Source organism: Haliotis rubra, unplaced genomic scaffold, assembly GCF_003918875.1.
Source record: "Haliotis rubra isolate DU_JTF1 unplaced genomic scaffold, ASM391887v1 Scf7, whole genome shotgun sequence".
NCBI lineage: Eukaryota > Metazoa > Mollusca > Gastropoda > Lepetellida > Haliotidae > Haliotis > Haliotis rubra.
Window position 1 is genome coordinate 423,952 of NW_025767412.1, and position 26,344 is coordinate 450,295.

Here is a 26,344-nt window from a genome sequence, read left to right on the forward strand (position 1 = left end):
AAACATCCCATTTAACTGTATAGATGCCATTTTGATGGTTTCTTCACAGCAGAAATGTTTGTTTTTGTTCCGAGGTTTAGCTGTATAGATACCATTTTGATGGACGACCGAGAGTAACGCTTACGTGTTTACGTCGCGGAATTGTGGGAAATATTTAGGGGAATCCCCAAATTTAATGAAAACATTTACATTAGGACGTCATTAGATAATGATACGCTAATAAGTGTTTGATACAACCGTTTTTAATGTTGCCATTAACTACTGATGCATTAAGGATTTATTGTATCATTAGGGTTTAATGTTGACATTAGTTAATGAAGCAAAGATACATCTGGATCCTGTTCATTAGATAAAGGGGCGGTGGGGTAGCCTAATGGTTAAAGCGTTGGCTCGTCACACCGATGACCCAGGTTCGAATCCCCACATGGGCACAATGTGTAAAACCCATTTCTGGTGTCCCCTGCCGTGATGTTGCTGGAATATTGCTAAAAGCGGCGTAAAAACCAAATTCAGTCAGTCAGTCAGTCATTAGATAAATAACAATACATGAACTGTTTCAAATATTTTATTCAAATTCATAAAATCAATTTAGTTCATAGATGTATTTTTCTTTTTTCATTTTCTTTTTTAACATGGACACAATGTCATGGATTAGTTATCTCTTTTGCATTTTGGTATGTATATTGAAATTTTGCTGTAAACATGGAATGTATCAGGGTAGGCCTTTCTCACATCGTTTATACTTGGAAAATGATGTGCTCATTAATATCTGAAGGGCTTCATACAAACTTATAATAAATAATGTCATGGATTAGATGGCCCTGCCCTTTGACATATTTAAAGGTACTTAGTTCTTTCTCGCTTCAATAAGTTGACAGTCGTCATGGTTACACAAGTTAGTGAGTTTTCTTGAACTCCCATTGCTGTCTCAACAGGATCATGTCAATGCCTACATGCTTTCACTTAGTCACAAGGAACAACTTTGCATGATCTTGGAGAATAAAAAGATATAGCTGTACAAATGTCTTGACCTCATTTTACACCTCTTAAAAGAAAGAATTCTTAAATAAATGAAGATGAAATCACAGATATGATATTTTATGAGCATTCACAACCATTTTGAAACTTTTTTTTATAAATGTTATATACATTGTGTAAAGATATGTACAATATGTTGTGTTTATGCTGTTGTAGATCAGTTCAGTTGTTTCAATATATAGTTTTGTGGAATATAGACTACAAACAATTGTATTCATTTTATTTTAGAATTTTCATTTAATATTTTCAAGGCTATTTTCAGTGAAAATGAAAATGATTCACATTTTCATATGGTTTCTACAGAAACCTGTTTGTAGTCTGTTTTCAACCAAAATAAAGAAGCTGTTAAAATATTTTGCCAGGTTATATTTGTAAGCAGTGATATGTTTTAACATTTCATAAAGTCTAAGAAATAACATAACTAAACATATTTGTAGTACCAAGATAAAATAGGTTGTAATGTATAGACATCTGTCCTTAATTAATCTGTGTTTTATGTACAGAAATATCAACTCTTCAAAAACAACCCCGCTGATTTGGCCGTTTGTTTGGGTTACCCCTTTTTCCCAAAACTAGTTGTGTGGTGAGTAGGAGACGAATTTTCACCATTTATTTTCATTTTGACAGAATGAGGACTGCACCATGGAAAACATACCTAGAATATGGGTCATAAGTTCCTTTGAAGGTCATTTGAGGATGGGACAACATTTGCTCAAAGGGTTTTGCATTTACAGTAAGATCCAGCATTCAAGATGGCTGCGTACATGTTTGCATTTTGTTTTCATAAACTGATCCTTTTTATCAAAATAGGGATAGGTAAGTTAGGTATTTGTTTTCGTCCCATTGTATTTCCACTTCAGCTCACATCGAAACTAACTAGCTATCAGTGCGATATGAAATGTAGAATATCTGTCACTTGTACAGTCCATGGCCAATTGAGATAATATTTGCAGTCAACTGCAGTTGTTTAAAGCTGGAAGTTGCCGTTGCCTTGCCGGGGACCAGTCCTGCTTGAGAAATCCGAGTAACGGTCAACGTCAGGCTGCATCTCGGGCACCGTGACGATGGGCTTGATTGGCACCGAGTGTTTGGAGAGCGTGTCCCCTGAGTAGCCGTTCAGTTCAGCTGAAAAAGACATCACTGATGTTACCTCATGGCTGGGAGTGGTTGGTCTTTCTACAGACATCACTTATAACATTACATGTGGGCTAGGAGCATCTTGTCTTTCTACAGACATCACTGAATAACATTCAGAAAGTAGTCAAATGTAACACGTTATATATGGGATTTCACTTTCTCAGTAAAGTACAGATTTTAGTACTTTTGTTGGTTTGAGTCTCATCTGGGATTCGAAACCTCACACGCTCAGGCATCACGACTTCCACAAAGTAGGTGGCTGAACGGGTTAGGCGGTTGACTTTGTGTGCTGGCTATTAGGTGCCTGACTCTGAGGGTGTGGTTCAATTCCCGGATGTCACTCAATCCAACAAAAGTACTAGAATCTGTACTTTACTGAGAAAGTAATCCCAAATATAACGTATGTTACAGGAGTGGTTGGTCGTTCAGAAGACATCATTGACATTACCTCTGGGTTAGAGTGGCTGGTCTTTATCACATAAGGTGTGTTCAGTCTTTATACATGTTATATCATGGCTGGGAATATTTGGTCTTTATAACATAACGTGTGTTCAGTCTTTATACATGTTATATCATGGCTGGGAGTATTTGGTCTTTATAACATAACGTGTGTTCAGTCTCTATACATGTTATATCATGACTGGGAATATTTGGTCTTTATAACATAACGTGTGTTCAGTCTCTATACATGTTATATCATGGCTGGGAATATTTGGTCTTTATAACATAACATGTGTTCAGTCTTTATACATGTTATATCATGGCTGGGAATATTTGGTCTTTATAACATAACGTGGTGTTCAGTCTCTCAGTCTCTTTGGTCTTTATACATGTGTGTTCAGTCTCTATACATGTTATATCATGGCTGGGAATATTTGGTATTTATAACATAAGGGGTGTTAAATCTCTATACATGTTATGTATCATGCTCACATTTTGTGACTGTGCCCGTTGTGGAATAGATTTCAATCTTCGCCCTCTTGGATGCCAGGAAGAATGCAAGTATAGCTAGGACCGCTGCATCAAAGATTCCCAGGATGGCAAGAATATATCCCCAGCGGATGCCGCACTCCCCGAGGCGGTACTCGTCAGCAGAGGGACCACACACCTGCCGGACCTCCTCATGATCCCAGCCGCTTGGGAAGATGACGCAGGCCAGGAACAGAAACACGGCTGGAAGGAAAGGAAACATATCGGTTACTGTCATCATGCATCCGTGTTTATTGTTTAATAATAGTAATGATAATAATAAGAGTACATAGAGTACTCATCCACAGCACTGAGGGACATGCTCTAAGTGCATACAAGTCACAGTTCATTATTACCCTGGATAACCCAAGCTGCCTGTGGGGCGCTAGAACATTATAGTCACATGACTTATCCCACCGGGTACCCATTTCCTGCTGGATGAACAGAGGCAATTTTGAACACACATGTGCTTTGCTGTGGGACAGGACAGAAGTCCTAGAAACTTTCAGGAGTCAAGCTACCAAACACGGTCACCCATCCAAGGACTTCCACGCCCAGCGTCGTTTAACTTCTACTGATTTGTGACCAAGGCCTAGATTTTCGAAGTTCTCTTAGAGCTAAGATAGTCGTAAGTGCCATTCATTAACATTAACTTATGACTATCTTAGCGCTAAGAGAGCTTCGAAAATCTAGGCCCTGGGCTCTATGCACGGGACCACACACCACCACAATTTGTGTCATAAGTGAGTGAGTGAGTTTAATTTTACTCTGTTTTTCCAGCAATATGGTTGGGGACACCAGAAATTGGCTTCAGACATATGCTTGTGTGATGTCTTAAGGCTAAGGTCATAGATGGAGTATTGGCATAGACAAAAAGGAAGAGTTTCAGAATATTGCCTAATGCAGCTATTCGTGCATGGTTCATGTGTGACTTGAAAGATGACATATTTTTACTCTTGTCAAAAGGGTCTAATGTGTGTTTGATGAAGGGGGCAAGATGCATGTATGTTTGCATTTCTGAATGAAATAAATTTGGTAGCACATTCTCATGTGACAAATAACAAATTTGAAATAAACTAATAAAGAAATAACATCTAAGTTTTCTAAGTCATGGTGACTAAAATAAAAAAAATTAGTATAAATTGGATCGTGTGACTGTAGGAACGCCATTTTGCTTTGTGTCAAAGATACACATCTCACTGTCCTGTGGTTCTGTGGTATTTGAAACCTCTAAGTCTTTAACTGCAACATACTATTAAGGTCGACTACATGCTAAAAGTGTGAATTCCTGACAACTGATTATTAAAACACATTTTAATTAACATCTACATCTTAACAGAAAAAATTAATAAAATTGCAACAGTGTTGACAATAGATTACATAGCCATATAATAATTAGTGTTATTACAAGTGCCTCTTGATCATGCTTAATTACACTGTCCAGTTAACTTCTTTTAGAGGCATTTAGAAGTTGGAGCAGTAAGGAACGATAAAAATATATTGATGTACAACCTCTGTATTACAGTGAGAACTACGGGTTTTAGGTGTGAATGTTCTAACACTGTTATCAAGATCATCATCACTTGCTTGATAACAGTGTTAGAACCTTCACCAAAACATTCCTCTCACTGTAATCAAGAAGTTGTTCATTCATATATAGTTTTCATTCATATATAGTTATCCTTCCTTACTAACGAATTACTCATGTTGCAGGCATACAGGTAATCAGCTCATAAAGATTTTGAAGATATGTAAAAGAATTGACATAATTACAGGGATTGAAACGAGTAAAACTTCTTAGAGCTGCGAACAGGCTTGCAATAATCCACCTGTCTACAGACTGGCATTAAAGCAGTTGTATAAATTGTAACAATAGGTAGGTAATTAAATATACAGGTATACCTGTAATAAGCACAGGTATGTGACTATACCTATTGTTAGCCTCTTACTGCCTGTGGCCTTGAGGGGGTGGAAGGCTTTCTACTGTAAGCTAATTGTAGGGTGGGCCTCAGGGATTGTACTATAGGAAAACAGCCTGGGGTCGGGTATTATGTTCTCCTATCAATAATACATTTATTTGAATGGATCTCTTTGTTTGGTGGGATTTAGCAATCTCAAACTGGCCTTCCAATAAAACATCATTTTCCTTCATGTTTTTGTGAGATTCGACAGGAGTTGTATTTGAACGTTGCATGTTTTTATGTCTTTTCATGTATAACACAGATTAAGTAAAAATAATAGATTGTTTCATAATGCACCAGTGTTCAATATAAATATCTGATATATACTCACTTGCAGATATTTAAAAAGAAGATGTTGCTCTAAAATAGTCTAACTAACATATGGTCAAGCTTTTATGTTATTTATTATTTTGATATTGGCCCGGATTCCATTCCCCACATAGGCACAATGTGTGAAGCCCATTCCTGGTGTCCCCTGCTGTGATATTGCTAAAAAGCAGCATAAAACCTAACTCACTCACTCAATATTTTGATATTTTTTTATTTGTGATGGAATTTATTCCATGTATCATAAAAGAAAGTTAATAACATGACAGGAATACCTCTTACCCTGAAGCAATCACCAGTGTTCAGTGGTGTGATACCGTAATAGGGCATTAGCTTAAAGCATTAAATTCTACAAGTCTTAACAACTGACTGCGGGTGTCTTGACTCGACTAACGCTTAGTCTCTGAATATATATAATTTTGATAATAACAAATGAACAATTTAAATTGAAAGAGGAGCCCCTGTCAGATGGGTAATTCAGAGAAATTCGGAACCTGAGGGAATCTAGACTTGCTGCATTTAGGGCTTTAGCTGAGTTGAGTTGAGGTGGGTTTTACGTCACATCGGCATTATTCCAGCCATATAGTGACGAGATCAAGTCTGAATTCATGCACATATTTAGGGCTTTAGCACTGAAGAGATTTTTAGGCAGTCGGGAAAACAATGTGGTTCAGGGACTGTGAGTCAGACTAGTGTCTTGATATGACAGGGCAGACAGGGATGAAAATCTGATAATTAATTTATGGTGGCCTATAATTTGGTTCATATATTTGTGCGTGCGTGCGTATTTTGCTCATGCCATCAACCACTTGATTGCTGTGCTCAGAATTATTCGCAGCACAGATAATTTGTTATTGATGAAATTTACTCACTCGTCCAGTTTCTGCCTGGATTGTTGACAGACATTCCTGAGTATCCTTGGCCATATCACATTCTTCTGATTGACAACGCCCAATAATAGCCTGTGTCAGGTGGTATAATGGCCCCCCCATGTCTTGCCCATTGTTCAATATTTTGTATCTTGGGTTAGTTTATTTTGAGGAATGGTTCCCTTTTCTTGTCTGGTGTCCCATTATTTAAAAAGGAACTTCGATGACCTCTCATTGTTGGGGTCATCGTCATGGGAATGATTTGAAATGGCTGAAGTGGACAATAGATTCTTATGCCATTGGTACGGCATCCTGGGAGCAAGTTTCTTTTCCGTTTGAAATTTTCAGACTTACCCAAATTCATTGTGACTAGAATATATGTTTTCAATGTTATATATACAGAAATACCTATGTTACAAATCGTTATTATTGTTATGAACACTTTTTTTAAAAAGATTATTTTGTAAAGTGTATTTTCCATTAAACAGCAGTTTCGTTCTTTTAAACAAAATTTAGTTGATTCTTTTAGTAGTTCTACACATAAATATATTGATAAGTTTAGTAGTTCAACACAAAATTCATTGATTGTATTATTAAAATGAAACAGTCCAACATTAAATAGAAAATATGAATTTCAGACCTCGTACACATACCGCCAGACAAGTAAAGATTCATTCAAGTGAATGTCATTTACTGTCATGGTTGAAATAGTTGCTGATTGCGCTGTTCACAAGAAGACAGCCATGAATCCTGCACTGCTACGGGAGCATGTTGAGTGTTGTACTTTGAGTAGGCCTTAAGAATGCAGTAAGGTGTGTTGTATGGCATACCAGCTTGTCCTACATGGTTATGCTTGGTACGTCCATTAATATGACAGAGCGCTTGTTGATTCGGTTGATACTGTCATGAAGGCTTATGCCTAAAAGGAAAAATGTTGTGGTTCCGATTACCCGACCGACCCTTGAATTCTAGTGACCCTTGAATTCTTGTGCCGACCCTAATTTTTTTAAGCGGTATAAATGAAATAAGCTTTTAGATACCATTGTTTTTTCACGGCACCGACGGACATCGGTCATTCTGATAGAGAAAGTGGACATGATGGCCAAAACCTTGATTGAATAAACAATTATACATTGATAAATGTGTTATTAGTTTGTACTTTACTTCTAAAAAAATGTTTAAACAAACAAAATCCTACTTACCTACCCTAAATTTTAAAGTGGTTTAATCGGAACCACAACATATTTTTTATTTGGCCTTATATCGAGAATACAGATTGAAATTGGAAGGTAGTATGGGTGGCTGGCTTTACATTAAGTGAAATAGTATTTCTATTTTGAAACATCCCAAACCTTTATTTGTGACAAATATTGGGGTCGTGGGATTGTGACAGTTTCTGCTTATAATAGCAGTTGAGTAGAAAAACATTAATCTGTATTCATGACAAGGACTGGTGAACACTGAACACATAGATGTACTGAAAATGAAATGCTTGTCTTAACAGGAGTTGGTGGTCAGGCTCACTGATGGTTAGCAATCATATTCGAATTGTGTAGACTGATGCTCATAATGTTGATCACTGGTTTGTCTGGTCCTGACTAGAGTATTGACAGACCTTAGTCATACCGCTGGAATATAGCTGAGTGCATGTTAAACAACAAACACCATGAATATGATACAGGGCTCCAGATAAGGGCCGTATCGGCGAATGTACGGATATAAAATAAGCATGATATGGTAGGAAATAATTTAGAGAACGTAGCAGATACGCACCACAGCAATGGTGTACGGTCTTAGAATCATTTACAGACTTACTTACCTGAAAAAGTATTGTTTTATTGTTCACTGACCTGTTTACACAAGAGTAGCAATGTTGTGGTGCATATATGAAACGAAACACAACATTACTGATACTCCATTAAATTCCATTCAGTACTCTAAATGTACTCTTATTGTTTTCCAGTACTCCTATATTGAAGAAATAAGGAGTACGTACTCCTGATTATGAAAAATTATCTGGAGCCCTGTGAACAAAGTAATGGTCTGTTGTAATGCTTGATATGGGGATGACATGTAACTATGGTAACAGGTTTGTTTCCCTTTGCTGACATTAATCTGTGCAACAGATCTACGTGTTCAGGCCGTTCATGTATACTGCAAATAGAGGACCCCTAAGAACAGAAAAAAATGTGGTTGCTGTTGAAATAAATTTGGCTGAACATAACAAGAAATCCTAGCTATTGATAATGCAGAATGTTCAACAAATTTGTCTATGAAAGATGTGATCATAGCCTTAACTGATGGTTAGCTTTTAGAGATAGTTACATACAATAGTAATAATCAGGGTATGAAACTCCAAAAAATATCAGCCAGACCACAGGGCTGGTCAGATGTAAATCTTGCCAGCCCTGACCAAAACTTACCTGTCCACAAAAAAAATTAGGTTTGACAAGCAACATATGGTTTATCATCCATTTGGAATTCATCATTTATTTCTACGAGTGAATTAATAATGATTTTATTATCCTGAAATATGATTAATATCTTCATATACATGTCTAAATTTTAACCCGACCGTCGGGCAGGTGAATTTGAGAATCTGGCTGTCCGTGTTGAAAATAACCTGTCCCGGGCAGGCAGGCAGGCAGGCAGGCAGGCAGGTATTTCAAACACTGTAATAGTACCTGCTTCAATAATGAAAAAAAATTTCAATTTGATTTTTTAAAACTTACATAAGATTTATGTATAGAAATTACCCAATCTCCTTTTTCAAGGCACTGTTAGAAAGTTTCAGAATAGTTAAAGTATTTGGTGTTTTCACCGACATTGAAGGTATATGTCCGGCATTGGGACACAGCAGACAGTCAGCATACACTCCAGGCTAGCTATTCTCGAAACGTTCGTATCCATACGAACTTCTTAAGCCCATTCTTAACACATTGGCTACGATCAAAGTTAAGAATTCTTAGGGCTACGAACGTTTCGAGAATAAGGCCCCAGGTGTATATCTTCTACTGGGAAGACCACTTACAAAACGTGTTTGACATGTTGTTTCTCACTTATCTGATTTGAGGTGTTACTTGTGTTAAGTTCTCAGTGGTCCTCGATATCTTTATCTTTTATTGAGGATAATTTCAATGATAAAAAAATGGCATTCCATGTTTTAAACATATAGTAAGAATCACTATATTAAGTTTGTGAAACATGATATACAGCAGATATTGCCACATTGTTACACAAAATATTCATGTATCTATGACTTTAGCCTGTTTACAGATGCCAAGGAGGTTGCTCTTGTACTCAGTCCCATTGACTTTTGGGACATTACAGTATATTGTAATGTCACTTGACATTCTAAAACTTTTTGATATTCTGATAATTTGTTGAGAGTCTCTTTTGTTCATTTATCTAATTCCTATTGAAACATATTTATGTCACAGAAAATGTTAATCTAGATTGGTAAACAAGTAATACTTATGTCAATACCTTTCTTGATTTAAAATGATATAAATAATATATGCACTCAAGGTTTGTTATATAATAACAAAATTGTTGACAAGTTTCAAAAGTTGTAAGGGAAAAGTAAAATGGCAGTAGCATATTATATACCACTAAAACATCTTTACTGCTACAGATTATCACAATACTGGAGAATCTACTTGGTTTATTGATAACTCTCTGACTTTCATATACAGCAAATCTACAGACATCACTCTTCTCTTCTACTCAACATGTACCACGCATACCCCTTTTGCCTTATACACTCACACTGTTGCATTGAAGTTGAAGAAACCAATGTAAATACTTCAATGCTTCGAGTTATCCAAACTTTGAGCCAGCAGTAAAATATATGAATAAAGAAGAAATAAGAAGTTACAACGATTTTACAAGTCAGACGTTTGATCAGAGTTTAGTAGAGGAGCGTTTGACTGGATATACGTTTTAACCATATACATTTTTAAATTTGTGAAATGCAAGCTAATTGGATCTTTATGTGACTACATGGATCATTTATTACATCCTTGTACTGTGAGTCATGTTTATAAGACATGCTGCACTTTCTGTCTCTGTACATATCCCAACAATCGTGTGTGTGTTTCCGCCTACTCAAACACAACATGTCAGTGCAGGGAGCCTGCTCCTTCATGCCAGGCATACAGTCTATTGTAGGGAATATTTACTGATAAGTCTAGTGCGGCATTTACTTTTACATTGAGAACATTCTGTGTTAGAAATTGTTGACAGTTCAAATTAGGAAACAGTGTTTTGTGTCAATAGGTACAGGTTAGCCTGAGATATATTGATTATGAAAATTTCATCTGAATCTTACAGAAATTTGAGTCTGGCAGTGTTTTAGTGAATACAGATATATTTTTAATGTTAACGGGTTCACATTATCTGTAGACGAAACCTGTTTGCTGATGTGATTCACATAACACCTGTCCATTAAGTAAATAAAGGAAGGGACCACTCTTTGTGGACTTCATCGTCAGCAGGTACTTGTGGACAATGGTTTCAGGGGAGAGGATTTGGAAGTGACCTAGACAAGGATGTAGATCTAGAAACTGATTTATTATCATAAAGAGGTTTTAGTGTTATCAATTATTTGTTCTTCCTAATTCATCGGGATGGGGGATTTCTCATCTTCTGATGGCTGTTCTCTGATTGGACTCAAGGACTTCCAGGGCTGATTTGGTCCCTGCTACTACATGCTTGTAAGGGTGGACTTTGAGGTGATCCACATGTGTTCAAGTGTTTCTCATCTCCATCATTAACCAGCAATAGACAGGGTGTGCATAAATTACAAATAAATATAAAACTTTTAAAAGGTTTTTCACTAATTGTGTTACTTATTTTATTAAATCTAAAATTCGGATTACTTAGTAATATGCTTCAAAATTAATTTTTGATGTAGATTGGGTCGCAGTGCATCATAAACAAATTATCCATAAATGTAAATGAAGAAAGATTAAGCTGTCTGTGATTTGATGTGTTTGTTGTTTTAACACTGCACTCGGCAATATTCCAGCTACATGTATATGGTGGTGGTCTGTGAATAATTGAGTCTGGACCAGACAATCCAGAGATAAACAACAATGTGATTGTGTATAAGTAACAGTATGTTTTTCATCCCAGCAGGGCATACATTTCCACAGCTGCAGGGAAAAGTGAGATAAGAATTTTTAATTATTTCATGCCGGAATATATCTTCAGAGCAGGTCAGAGATGGGACGAGAAAACAGACAAACTAATGTGTACTGGGTGGCCGTTGGTCATCATCCCTAGATGCCATTGATCATCACTCATGCTACTAACAACTATATTTCATACGTGATCATGGCATCGATTACCTGACATGCATAAAACAGAAACAGAGGGGAATGTGAAGTCCTTGAAAGGCATTTAGTAGTTGGATGAAGATGAATACAGGACACGTTTTTATGGATAACAACTTCTTTTTTAAGTCTGTACGCATCGTTTCAGAACTAATTCTTAGTAAGTCTTGAAGGAGCAAGAATTAGCTCTAAAGTGAAACGTCATATAAAGAATACAAAAGAAGTTGTTATCCATAATAATGTGTCATGTATTCATGTTCGTCCAACTTGCTTCTGTTTAATGCATGTCATGTCATCCATGCTATAATCACGTATAAAATACCGTTGTTAAAAGCATGGGTAATGATCGATAGCATCAGGTGGGAATATGTTTAGACTATTATCCTTTGTTCCATGGAATATTGGAGTTTCTTTTGAACCCTAACTTTGATAGTTTTCATACTTATCACTGGTTTGTTACTGATTGGAAATTTTATGTCCAACTGTACGTGGGCTTTCAATGGGCATTTGTGCTTTGAAGGAAGAGGATATAAGACTAAACAGGAATTTCTGTGTCAGAATGTGTGAGTGTGTGATATGTCGAGACGATTCAGAGACATTGTATGGCGTTCTATATTCATGTATGACACAGTATGTCATGGGGCGGGGGGCACTTTGTGTTGCATGGAGGTGAGAGTTGTTGTGTTGTGTGTCGTGGTATGGGAGAATTACGGTGGTGGTGACAATATCCTCATGCATATTTCATGTTTCTTTGCTCTCTGAATGCCCCTCTTCACGTTTCTCCATGAGAACGTGGAAGAGTGTAAATTATGGGTGTAACAGTAAGCCATATGTCTGTTATGTCATTGCAGATAAACTTTGGAAATTAAAACTTGTGTTTTACAGGAATCAGTATGTCAGTCACATCACAGCAGGTGCCCTATTTTAGATAGTGGCAAAGCTTTGAAGTCCCACATGCCCATTTGTGTCATGCAGTTCATATAATCAAATGTTTAATAAAACCCATTAATTTCCACAGATGACAGATGGCAGGTATAAAGGTTTTTTGTAAGAGACTATCGGACAAAAAATATCTTTCAGTACTTTTTGAAAGTGGGCATTGATGTTAACTCAAGGAGAAAATGGGCTGCCACTTATAATCATGATAATATACTTAATGAAATAAAAATGACACACCTGTCCCAGAGATTTATTGTTAAGTTTCTCAGTGTCACACCTGTTATGTAACTTTGCTGTCCATAAGATGTTCATTAAGCTTGTGTGTAGTGGTTGGAGTCCTGCTTGCTCAATGGTTTTTTAAACCCAGAGTAACTCTTAATGTTAACAATTTTTTAGCTTTGATACCTCAGTTGACCATGATAGATGTCATTACTTCCTCGTTCAGAGGATCAGTTACGTCAGGAATGTACACACCCAAGCTGCCTGTGGGATACTAGGAGTTACAGTTACATTACCATGTCCTACCAGGTACCCATTTAATGTTGGGTGAACAGAGACATGTTTAGAACTAAGTGTCTTTCCATAGAAGATTCCACATGTTTCATATGCTTAAGTGACGGGAAGGACCAAACAAGGTCGCCCATCCAAGTGCTCTGCAATCTTGCTTAACATCACCTGAATTGTGAACTGTGTGCAGCAGACAAATGAAGTATGACATGTACTTACTTATGTCCTGTTACAGAATTTATTGTTTCTCAGTATTATAAGTGAAACAAAACATATCGATAAAAAAATGAATGTTTGGAACGTGTGTACTCTATTGAGAAAATATACATGTGAAAATGTTAATCTATTTAAGTTATAAAAGTGATAGTTCATTTGGACTGTTTACTGTCTTTCAATTGCATTTTTCTAAGTGAACTAAGAGAAAGTGAACCTTTTTCTACTTCCAAGACCATCAATTTACATATGACTGCAATAACTCTCTCACAATTGAATCAGTATGTTTAAGTTACTGTAAATGACTTCAAGAACAGTACCTACATAAGTATCTGATATTGTCTAAGACTTTCATGAGGAGGAACTGTTTTGCTACTAAGCCATTGGAATAGTTTTAGTTTACTTGTTTAGTTCACTTGTAGACAGGGGCGGTAGGGTAGCCTTGTTGAGGTTAAAGTGTTCACTCGTCACACCAAAGACCCAGGTTCGTTTCCCCATATGAGATCCGGTTTCGAGTTGATCTTCAGTAACCCACGCTTGTCGTAAGAGGCCACTAACAGGATCGGATGGTCAGGCTCGCTGACTTGGTTGACACATGTCATCATATCCCAATTGTGTAGATCGATGCTCATGCTGTTGATCACTGGATTGTCTTTCCAGACTCGATTATTTACAGACCGCCGCATGTATCTGCAATATTGCTGAGTGCGGCATAAAACTAAACTCACTCACTCACTCACTCACCTGTAAGTAAATTTAGCTGGATTTTTCTGCATTAAAGGGTTGCTGTCATTGGGATGGTTTGGTGGGTGAGGTGATGGAAGGTCAGGAGGTGGTGTGGTGGGTGAGGTGTCAGAGGATATGGAACAGTGGGGTCATTAAGGTGGTGGTGTGCCAGGGGATATGGGTTAGTGGGGTTGGGTGCCAGAAGGTCAGGACAGTGGGGTCATTAAGGTGGTGTGATTGGGTGATTGGACAGGAGTTTTGAATAGTGGGGTCATAGGCAGGGATGTAATGGGGTATTGGCAAGTGTGGGATGATTTCAAGATATCAGTGTCAGAAGTTAGGGTTGATGAGATTTGTTATCTAGTGTTTGAATCTAGGGTTCCATCTCAATCTTTAAGTTAACATCAGAGTATGATAAGGACACCTTGACTTTCATGCTAAATTTCACACAGTAGCATGTTGATGATGAAAGGTTAATGTTTTCTCTTTGCCCCATTATGATGTGTATGCCTGATGTGTGGTGTGTCAACGCCACAGTGAACAATAAACAAAGCATGCATTGTATCTCTCAGGTTATGTATCCTTTATAAAGTGGTTGATAGATGGTTTGGCTTTTGGGGATTACTTGAGAAAATCTACATTTGTGAAAACTTCCTGCACTTTGATATGCACATTGATATCTAATCAGTATGTGAGAATGGTTTTACTCCACATTTAGCAATATTCCAGCATTATTACAGAGGGTGACACTTGAATGAGCTTCACAAATTGTACCTGTGTAGGGATTCAAACCCAAAACTTCAGTGTGACGAGCAATAGATTTAACCATTAGGCTACCCAACTTCCCTGATGTATAATAAACAACATTGTAATTCTTAACTCTAATGTGGAAAAAAATAATACATGTACAATTGATATAAATATTGGTCTCCAAAGTATTTTAAACACAGTGTTGTGAAAAAAGATTAAAATATGGTAGGTATTTTGTTGCTATGACAATGAAAATAAAATGCTGTAGGAATTATTATTATTCATTCAGTAAGGTAATCTGGATTATTGGTTTTGGCATCATGGTTCCATCTGTGTGAGATGTGTTCAATTGTGAATGCATAGAAAGAGGAATGAACATGTTTATAACATTTATATCGGCAATGACAGTTGACAACAGCAAGCATGTGGGTGCTGTTATGCTTGTCAACAACTATGACTGCTAGAGGCACACCTTGAATATAATTATAAAACAGACATGGACAGTACCTGATATCAGTTGAAGAATTCCGCAGAAGATGAAGACAGCTGTTTTCTTGAAGCAAAAGAAAAGTAGAAGGGCTGCAACCGTTATCAGCATGAGCAGAGCGGAAACACCTGCAAAAAATGTGGTCGCCTTGAAGGAGTCGTTGAGGATGGTGTTGAAGTCGATGAAGGTGCCGCTGCAGACGTAGATGGCATTGGTTTGGTCAGGGTAGCAGTAGGAGTAAGCACCAACATGACCGTATCCGAAGCTTTCTGGGGTATCACCTATCCACTGGGGCTGAATAAACGCCACAAGGTTGAGAATACACCAGATGATGGACAGAAGGCCCCATAGAACACAGATTGCTCGGTATTCCTTCATATACCGAAAATAATAAAACTTGGCTGTCTCCGGGTTGAACTTGGGGTCCATAGTGGACAGGTGGTGCACTGGTCAGTCAGAGACAGGTCACTCAATGGCAAAAGACGGACTGAATTGCTAAAATGTATGGCCTAGGGTGAGGCACTGGTAGAGCTTGTTTCAGTATTATGTTGTAGTAAGCTTGTCGACTGACTCAAATATAGCCAAACCTGTCCAGCAGGTTTCCACGACTCTTGCTTCTGCTTGTGGGCTGTCAATGAAGGCAGGGCTATAAATAGGTGTATGGGACTAACGATGTTGATATTCACAGGTAGCGTTATAGACCATAGCCACCAGGCGTATATATACGCCTTGACAATCAGGTGTGGAGAGGTTTGTCCTCATTGAAAAAGTGGCGGGAATGTCATCTGGCACATGTTGTGTCTGTGATTGTAGCTAGATACACAAGGCATCGTGGTAATAAGGAGAAGGTAGACCTGGAGGAGCATGTGCTTCTTTTAATCACAAGGCTTGTTTTTATTTTAACTTTGTACAAGGGACAGGTTATTTGCAGTTTAATCTTAGTTTACTTTCAATAGGAGAAACTGTAATAATTAACTACCTGGATTAATCCCTATGGTTAATTCATTATGTTGCCATGGTAGTTTAGTTATTTTGAAAACATGACACAGTTACAAAATAAGTCTGAACTCTAAGAACATGTTCAGACAATTTTAGATAATATATTCACTAAACTATTACCTCTATCCTTTCCAATTTTATGCAAAATTTAGCAAAATGGGATTGACAAGTATAGTCTTCCTTTCTTGTTAGAACAAACCTGGTAAAACAAATTGCAAAAAAACAAATCCAAAACAGATTATTCTAAATGTAATTTCATAAATATAATATGCCTATTGGGATTTTTTTTTTAAGTTTTCTTTTTCAATATTTTAGGATATATATTTTTAATAAAATTAACTTCAGATAAGCCCAGACAACCTATGCTGACCAGGAAAATCTGTTACCATGGTTACATGTCATCTTGTCCTTGCCTTATAAAATGTCTTTCAGATAAATGCTACTGTATAGTATGTCCATTACTACATAAATCAAGTATTTGATTTTATGTCAACAGTATTGTCAGTAATGCCACTAATATGTGACATAGGCTTTGGTGACAAAAGGGCACACATGCAGACTAGGGACATAGTAACACAAACCTGCTTTCCTAGTCTTTGTTTGTATAAGACAGTAGTTTTAGTATAATCCTGTTAATTCCATTGGTATTGTTACATTGTTACCTATTGTTCCAGCTGCCAAGTAAAACAAACATAATGGTGCTAATTGGGTATGTTATACGGGTGTTATGCAACATTGGATAACACTTGATTTGGCTATTATGTTTAAGACTTATTAGACACTTAACTTTTACCATGACTCTCATAGTTCAACTTAAAACACTTGTGTATTTATTATAGGAATTTATAGGAATATAAACGACCAGAAACCGATGTTAAACTAGATAGATTGGGTGGTTTGACTTGCTGTTTTAGTTGATTGCTTGACCTTGTATCCCAGGTGCATGGATCAGTGCGCACAATGATCACTAGATTATCTGGTACAGACTGCTCTCATAATGGAATATAACAAACCAAATCATAGTGGAAATAGGCATGCTTATAGTCAGGTGTTATAACTTACACATACTAATTATATATACAGTGAGTAGGGTTTTACGCTGCTTTTAGCAATATTCCAGCAATATCATGGTGGGGACACCAGAAATGGGTTTCACACAATGATAAATAGAACTGTTGAATTCGATTTACGACTTGCTGTAAACATGTGTATGATTAATTGCTCAGAAAGATAGAACAATTGAATTATTAACTAATGGCCATACCTGTTTGTACTGCCCCTGAAATGAATGCATCTGGAGTAGGCTATGGATAGAGTTTGGCTAGTGAGAAGTATAAGTGACTCAGTTAAGGTGTTATGTTGCAATGGCAAAGGTTTTATGGCAGTCAGAAATCAATGAGAACAACGTTTAATAGCATATAGTGATCTAAACATACATCAACATTATATTATATATGCATTCAAAGTGTCATGTATTCATGCTCTTCCCACTTCTAGATGCCTATCTATTTATTTGGTAATGTACATCAAAAGCCTTGTCCAGCATCTGTAGGGTGTTCTGGATGGCATCACAGTTTGACTGGCTTCCATTGGTTTTCAATTCATTAAAGAAGACAACATATTTCAGCTGATGAATATAAAAGGCCTAAATACTGTACCATATTCTGTACTCTAAATGTACTCTTAAGGTTTTCCAGTACTCCTATATTGAAAAAATATCTGTAGCCCTGATGAGTCAATAATTTCCAAGTTTGGTAATAGTTGGTTGGTTTGTTGTTTAATGCTGCACTCAGGAATATTCTAGCTATTTGGTGGCAATCTGTAAATAATCCAGTCTGGACCAGACAATCCAGTGATAAGCATCATGAGCATTGACCTATACCATTGGGATACGATGACACGTGTCAACCAAGTCAGCGAGCCTGACCACCCGATCCTATTAGTTGCCTCTTACGATAAGCATGGGTTACTGAAGACCAATTCTAACCTGAATCTTCACTGGTATTTGGAAATATATATATATCCAAAAACTGATTTTATGGGTTGTTACAGGTATCTTGTATTACACTGGTACTGAATTGTGTCCATAAAATAGAAAGAGGTTTAAATGCTTAGTTTTATATTATTGCACTTGATGCTGTCTCAAAATAGAAAGTTCAAATGTCTTTGAAAATATATTTTTCCACTTTTTTATTATCTTTACATGATAGCTCTTTTACATATTTGTCATCCAGGTTAGTTAGAAATGCTAAATAAGTATCTCCAGAGACACTAGCCATATTTGCTACAAGAAATACTATGCGATCTAATACAGTGAGTTGACTGGAGAACTGGTAAAACCAGCTTTAAAGGCAACTCACTCACTCTTGATTTCCATGACGTTAGAGGGCAGTGGAGTAGCTTAGTGGTTAAAGCGCTTGCTTGTCATGCTGAAGACCCAAAGACAATGTGTGAATCCCATTTCTAGTGTCCCCCGCCATGATATTTCTGGAATATAGCTAAAAGTATCGTAAAACCAAACTCACTCACTCATTCATAACATAAGTCTCTGATACTATGGTTACACATTCTGCAACCAGTCTCAGTGAAAGATCTCACCACAAGTTTAGTTCTTTGTCATCCAGCCTCTGTTACTATGGTTTCACATTATGAAACCATCCTTAATAAAGGATCTCAACATGAGTTTGGAGTTTAGTTCTTTGTCATTGAGCCTGTTACTGTGGTTGCACATGAAACCAGTTTCGGGGAAGGATCTCACCACAAGTTTAATTCTTTGTCAACAAGCCTATGTTACTATGGTTACACATGAATCAGTCTCGTCAAAGAGCCTCACCACAAGTTTAGTTCTTTGTCATCAAGCTTATGTCACTATGGTTACACATGAAACCAGCCTCAGGGAAGGATCTCACCACAAGTTTAGTTCTTTGTCACAGATAATTGATCAGATTTAATGCGTATAATCTCTAGACTATTGCCTCCATTGACATAGAATATTTTCATTAAGATTTTTGTCTTTTTCCAGATTAAAGGTCTGCCTGTAAAATGCCAGTTGAGTGTGAGGGCTACAGCTGGGGTCACGACCCTGCTGACCTTGAAAATCTCAGGAAGCGAACTCCATGCAGATCATCACAGATTGAAACTCTTCTACAGCTCTTTGGTGAAGTAAGCAAATTGTTTAAACACTTTTGAAGCTTGAAGCATATTAAGGTCACCAGCTTGAAAGGACAAGTAAATTATGTACTGTTTCCCTTTCGACTCTTGAGATTATATGCCCTGGTTAGAATTACCTTCCTTGCCGATCTTGGCTGGTATTTTATAGTTGTTATGGCTGGACTAACCGGTTTGGGCAATTTTATCACAATCATGTAACAAATTCAATATCTGGTTAGATTTGCAAAGCATGTGTATTTTTCTAATCTTTTCATGTTTTTAATCAAGGGGCTCAAGTACTTCAATGCACTTCACGAGATAAAATCAATCACAATACAGATCTTAATAATCGGAATGTCTGGACCAGCATTGACATTCCATTTGAAACAGATGCATGTGATATGGTAGGTGGCATCTGATTGGCCTGTGGGAGGGACATAGAAGGAACAAAACTTGTAATAACCATCGGTGGCGCTCTGATCAAACCACAAAATGCCAACCTAGTTCAACAAGACTTTTGTCTTCAGTTACCTTTATGGGCTCAGAAAGATGGGTTAGGAATAGTCCTCAACTCGGGCATTGCTTGCAGTAAGAGGCAGCTAAGGTGGATTGGTCGGTCAGATTGCTTGCAGTAAGAGGCAGCTAAGGTGGATTGGTCGGTCAGACTTGTGGATTGTATGTGACAGGACAAAGCTCATGGGATCAGTCACTGGTTTCTTTTGCTCTCAAGGCCCCTGTGATATGGCAGGATGTCCATGAGGGCTGTGTAGGGCAGAAACACATTGAAACCATACAGCAATTGATGGCTGAAGAAAGACATATGGATGTTTACAATTTGCAGGCTGCTCACTACACTCCCCCAGCTCTGTTTGTGTACGGACATACGGCCACTGGCAAGTCCTGCATAGTCAACGGCATCCTCACATCACTGAAGGTGAGGAGGAACCATTGTCTTGCTTGTAGTTGTATTTGATATAAGGCACGAAAGGGAAGAAATTTGTGTTTTAACCATAATAATAGTAAAACATTCAGAATTAGGTGCACCTTCATTTAAAGACATCATGGACCGTGAGTCACCTCTTATTTTTCAAAACTGAACATTAGGATGATATGAGTACCAAAAGCACTTGTTCAGTTTAGCAGAGTTCCAGATTTTACTGCACATTTTTCAATTCAGAATCACCTGTTTTGTTTTAGTTAATTAACTGTCTGTACAATTTTACAAATAATTGTATCTATATTTTTACCTTTTACTTATTTGGTGATGGTTTGAACATTTGTGTTTGAAGAGTTATCTCCCTTGGTCCTTATGCCTCACAAGATATTAGCATGTATCAATACAGCACAATTTGCCAGTTTTGTTTTAGTATGTTTGCTAGTGACTATCAACAAAGTGTATTTTGCTTTAATATACAATATGGACAGGGTTTATGTTGAATGGTTGCCACGATTAGGTTTTAGTTAAACTATAATTTCCCCTATTTGTCTGTCCCCAGCTTCCCCATGTCTCTGTGAACTGTGTGGAATGCTACAATTCACGCTTCCTGTATGAGCACATCCTCAACAACCTCCCCTCCTCCGACACCAACACACGCTGTGACAACATGAACGACTTTGTTCGTCTCCTGCAGCAGGGAGTACGAGAATCTCAACTCCAAGATCAGACAGTCTACATTGTGAGTTGAGTTCATGTGGTGAACGTTGCTTTATCTGATCATAGGGTGACCTTTCTCATGAGCCAAGTGGGGACTCTGGGGCAGAAAAGGACCCCAGTACCCCATGTTTGTCTCCGTATGTTGTTGTTGTTGATGATTCAAGAGTCAGAAAGTACCTGTACATCTAGTTCTGTTCACCACATGAAACTTGGCATAAAAAGTTTCATCAATTTTTTGTAAAATGTGCGATGATAAAAAATGTGTCAAATAAACTAATGAGATTTAAATCCCATGTGTTTGTGTTGCATGAATACAGTGAATGAATCATGACCCCCTGATGTGTTATGTTTTTCAGGTGTTAGACAAGGCTGAGAGACTGCGCGACATGGAAGCAAATATCCTGCCAAGTTTTCTGCGGCTACAGGAATTGGTAGGTTTACTAATGAAGGAAGTTATTCAAAGTTATTCACCAAATATGACTGTGGGTTCGATCCTGGGCTCGATCCCGGGTTCTCCCTGATTGTTATTCTCCTAGGTTTGTTGGCTCCATACCCATGTTTGTGGTTTTCATGAAAAGGGTAAGTAGTAGACAGAGTGAGGCTTCTGGACCAGGGTAATCTAAAGCTTCATTTAATAGATAAAGCCTTAGTTGGACCCTTCCCATTACCCTCTACTACAGAGCTTTATTTCATAAAATAAGCAAAATGTCCCAAAGAAATGTATTCCCCAAGGGGAATTGTGCCTCTATCACACGAAACGGCGGGATACGAACTCCACATACACAGCTTGCGTAGACTATACATAATGGGTCGACTGACCTACCGCGGACTTAGCTGAAGTAGGTCAGTTTAACGGGTAGATCATGCGCACCCACGCATCACGTGACACGTTGTCTGGAATCAATAATTCCTGTCTGGCCCATCCATCATAGTGCATTTTTCATTTTATCTATGTTAACATGTCGCTATGTCACGTTGACCTCAACGAAACAGTTTAATGTAAATCGTCTGTTATATTTTTGGTGTTCGTTATAAAGGCTTGTCGGGCTTTTTGTACTCCCTGTTCTATGTACTTTTTTTTCTCGGCTTCGCTAATAGTAGTACTTTTACGGGACTTGGACTGAATATCTTGTTTCATTTTGTTATATTTTGTGATTTCTGATAGCACCAAACGAAACTCTTCCTCAGAGATTTTAGAGTCTGTGAGCGCGGTGGAAATACGGTCGTCTATCGTGTTTAACTTTGCTTCGCCAGAATCCTGATCTCATCATGCTTCAATGCCTTACGATGCAGTCTGCGTGATGTGTATTTAAGTATCAACCCTAACACTCCTGTCACTCCAGCCGTTATTTCAAGTCCCAGCACTATGGGTGCGGCCACGATGGTGGTCAACAACCCAACACCTGTCACTCCTAGACCCATGCTGGTTGTCATAAGGGTGGTATCAACACCATCCACGACATTGAAAACCCTATGGTATTTCTTATATAATGCTTTACGCTTATCGCGGTCTTGTTCCAGTTGACGTTTTACATCACATAACTGCCTCAAACGAAACCCGTCTACAGTTTCCAGGGTCTTCGCTACTTCATCTATGCCTGGATACAGTCCCATCCTATAATATATATTACAAAAGATATTTTAATTGGGCATCACTTAATAGTTGGCCAACGCATCTGAGGCTTATAAAACTTAGATTCTCGTATGTGTAGATACGGGAAGGGTCAATAGGTAACTTTTGGTCTATCTCAACATCATAGCAGTTTATTATGGGGGTAGTAATCCCTGTTGGGAGTCCCCCAATCGTGATCAATTTAATATGCAAGATAAAAAACCTGATGTTATGGGGTCATTACCCCAACGTATTGTTACACCAGGTAAAGTTCCAAGTTTGGGGATGGGTCAAGGTCATCCAAATCAAACTTATCCTTGTAACCGACTTCTACGATGAGTGTGGAGTTTGTTTCCATACCCCTAACCCCTATTATGGAATGATGGTGGTGGGTGGCTATTAACTGAGACTTCCTGGCTGAAATTAACAGGGTGTCCCTAGGCCAATATTCAGAGTTAGAAACTATCATCCTTTCAGTTGGAATGAAAGACGTGAGCAAGGTCCGTTGTTCCTAATTTCAGAGACATAACCATCTTTGTCTAGTGAGATATAAGGTGCGGTGGTGGTCACGCTTTGATCACCCATTTAGGTTCTTTTAAGACTGCCAGGTTCTGGCCGTGATGTACACAATCTCGTTGTTAAATAATAGGGACGTGTATGAGGTGTTGTTATTACCAGGCTTATCAAATCCCTCCGTGTCCCCTAGATCGCTAAGCCGTAAAGTGTTGGGGTGAAGCCAAGACATTGTTATAATACTATTATGATATAATTTTCCAACTAGTGTTATGGTACTAGTTCAGGGATATAGCTCAATCCCATAATATATTTTAATTGGGTTTCATTCAACCTTTGATTAATGTACTTAAAGCCGCAATACTTAGATTAACGCGGTGTGTAAAAAGCCGGGTCTCAGCTCTACTTCCCCATTAAGGAGACGCAACCCCATCAAGGGTATTGGTACAGGGTCAAGCTCGATACCTTAATAATACAACAACGTTGGTTATTACACCTGGCTTCCCAACCTATCAGCATATCATCTATAATTTTAATATACCTTCTAGTCAAACTTATATCCCTCGAGATAGACGCCTTCTTATGAGGAATGTGAAGTTTTCCGCCGACATTTCTAAAGACCTCTTGGTAATCGAAGTAATTTGATCTCTGTCTTGACCGGCCCCACTGGAAGCTAACATGTTGCCCGAGTGGTCTGGTATTGGTATGACTTGTATTATTAGATTCGGAACTAACGATCCTATAATCATACCGTTGTTCCTAATCTCGGAGATAGTATTCTTTTGTTTCCAGGGAGATATAAGGTGAGGTGAGGGTTAAGTTGACTAACCATTCAGGCTCTTTAAAATCTGATAACGACACTTCACCATACACGTTGTCTCTTCAAGTGCAGGATGTATAAGGTGTCTTCCTCACCAGGCTGATCGAATCCCCTCCTTCGTCCCCTAAGCTCGTTAATCGTAGTGTTGGGGCTTAATCCAAGACATTGCTATATTATTACGCAGATAATTTCCAACTGGTTTTCTGATAATAGTTCAGGGTGCACTTCACCCCCATGAAGTGTATGTTGTCAGGTAGGAATATCTTGGTTAGTGATATAGTGTCTCCACCTACCACGGTGACACCCTGCAGACTGGTTTTGGAGTCGACACCCACCCGCATCGCAAGACGAACGCAGCAAACGTGATACTGTTGTTGTTTCCACCGAGTTTGAACTCCCCTTCACGATCTCTTACATCATTCCGCCGATGGTTCCCTAGGTAGACTTTGATGACCAGTGTTGAGTTCCGCTGGGTAGACTCTCCAGGATCCTGACCACACCTTCTCAATTCAGACACCAACTGTAATACCACGCTTTGCATCCCCGGCTTTACTCGATAGCATGTGGGCTGCCATACTGGCGAGCATGCCGATGACTACGCCACGCCCTCTGAGTCGGGATGTAAGCCACGAGCAGGGTTCCGTTGTTCACCACTTTCGTTTTAGGTGGTTGTCTTTGTTATCCGTCAGAACACGAGGGGGGAGCCGAAGTCTAATATTGAGAAACCAGTCGACTTTACCTCGGTAATAACACCTACTTGTCATCATCGTGAAAACGAAAGGTGATATGGTTTGTTTCGGGGCGACGGTAGTGCTCTCAACATCGTTAAGTCAACAGTTTGCCTCCTCGTGATGGGTATATCATCCAGTTATCATCCCTCGTGGTGACAAGGGTGTAATTTAGTGTTGATACCGCCTTTGAGGTATCTACTATATCGCTTTGTGGTTGCTAGTACCAATCGGAAACTTCAACGCTTTTATAAATGCTGTTTTTAAGTTGCAAGCATGACACTTTACCATCTACTCCGGGTCGTTTAATCCATGGTGGTCCCCCGGATCGAGATCCCCACATTGATGCATTTTTCAACTTCATTCTGACCTTGCGCTGCTTGGTCATTTTATGTGCAGCGCTACGCTTCGAGGTATCCTATATTCAATGATTAAGATTTACATCTAACAATCGATATTATCAGCTCAGGGATGTTGTCCTGGGTTAACCCTCCTTATATTGCCATCGCTGAAAAAACGCACTGCTCCTACCGCCGTTGTATTTCTTCCGCTTTAACCGGGTACGGCTCTCAGTATAGCTGCTGAAGGGTGGCCTCTTGAATATTGTCCGTTGTGCTAACCTGGTTGAGATGAATGCACAGCTCTCGGCACGGGTACTAAGTCGGGTAACTTAGTGCCTGTATGTAGTCGCTGGTTTTATCTCTTCAGGCTGTATACCGAAGTGTCCCTCGCCAGTGGTCGAATCGAGCCCTCAAGAGTTTCTTCCCTGTTGATTAACAACACCACTGTGCCGCTTTGAGTCGCTCATCTTGAGTTCGCTCCCAAATGGTTTGAATACCTGCCGCTTAGAGAGCACTACCGCCAGTGTAAACTAGTCAATTATCTCTGTTGCTAGCCACCTACGAACAGTTTTATTGTTGCTTAGCGCTGATGTTAGGGTCCATCGTGGTAGGTAGGTTATATCGCGATTGTGCGCTACTTCGAGTTGACCCGACGACGGTTATCGATCGCTATGCCAGCTGAACGGGCCTCGGCCATTGCTATTCCTGGAGGTTATGTACGCTACGTTATATGTTCCTCATTATATAATAGTTTTAAAACATGAAGATCGTGGGTCGCTGATGGATTGTATTTACCAGTTCCAGTTCATAGATGTATTCGAGTAAAGCATAAGTTTCGTGACTAACGTTAAGATAGTGCACGCTTTGGTTCAACAACCCGATGCAGTTCTGGCAGAATCAACTCAACTTCACTGCGGTGGTGCGGCTTACAACGGGTGTGGTGTATCCGACACTGGCGCTGGACCGCTGAGTCAGTCTGTGTTCACGCTTTCACGCGTACTACCAGGTCAGGCGTGATCCTCAAAGAGATCTGGGGCTACCCACCTCACAAGAAAAAGCGCGGAATGCAGTAAACAAACCAATACGATAGACGGCCTACTTAACGTATTTGCAAATCTAATTCGAATCGACACTAAAACGGATTACGCTTGCCGACCGAACTAATGGATTGGGTATTCCTATTGTTCATACAACATGCCCCTCGGAAGCCAGCGGTGAAGTTGAAAGAATGGGGTAGTGAAACGTGATGCTAATGCTTACGCCACAAC

The 26,344-nt window shown here is 38.7% G+C and overlaps 2 protein-coding genes across 3 annotated transcripts in view; one reads left to right on the forward strand and one right to left on the reverse strand.

The window, feature by feature from the left end:
* Positions 1–26,344, forward strand: part of LOC124258642 (origin recognition complex subunit 5-like) — a 56,322-nt gene that overhangs the window by 10,645 nt on the left and 19,333 nt on the right. The window contains exons 1-5 of one of the 2 annotated variants that reach the window (XM_046692714.1): positions 15,999–16,107; positions 19,281–19,420; positions 20,250–20,342; positions 20,905–21,084; positions 21,419–21,493. In XM_046692714.1, coding sequence (XP_046548670.1) covers positions 19,301–19,420; positions 20,250–20,342; positions 20,905–21,084; positions 21,419–21,493 — 468 coding nt within the window. In that variant the 5' untranslated portion in view covers positions 15,999–16,107; positions 19,281–19,300. Of the gene's footprint in view, positions 1–15,998; positions 16,108–19,280; positions 19,421–20,249; positions 20,343–20,904; positions 21,085–21,418; positions 21,494–26,344 lie in introns of those variants that run through there. The other variant, XM_046692712.1, reaches the window with a different exon arrangement.
* LOC124258644 (LHFPL tetraspan subfamily member 3 protein-like) lies at positions 553–15,833 on the reverse strand. The gene is made up of 3 exons (XM_046692716.1): positions 15,280–15,833; positions 3,109–3,348; positions 553–2,163 (listed from the first exon to the last, which is right to left on the reverse strand). The coding sequence occupies exons 1-3, from the start codon at positions 15,686–15,688 to the stop codon at positions 2,006–2,008; spliced, it is 807 nt and encodes a 268-aa protein (XP_046548672.1). The 5' UTR covers positions 15,689–15,833; the 3' UTR covers positions 553–2,005.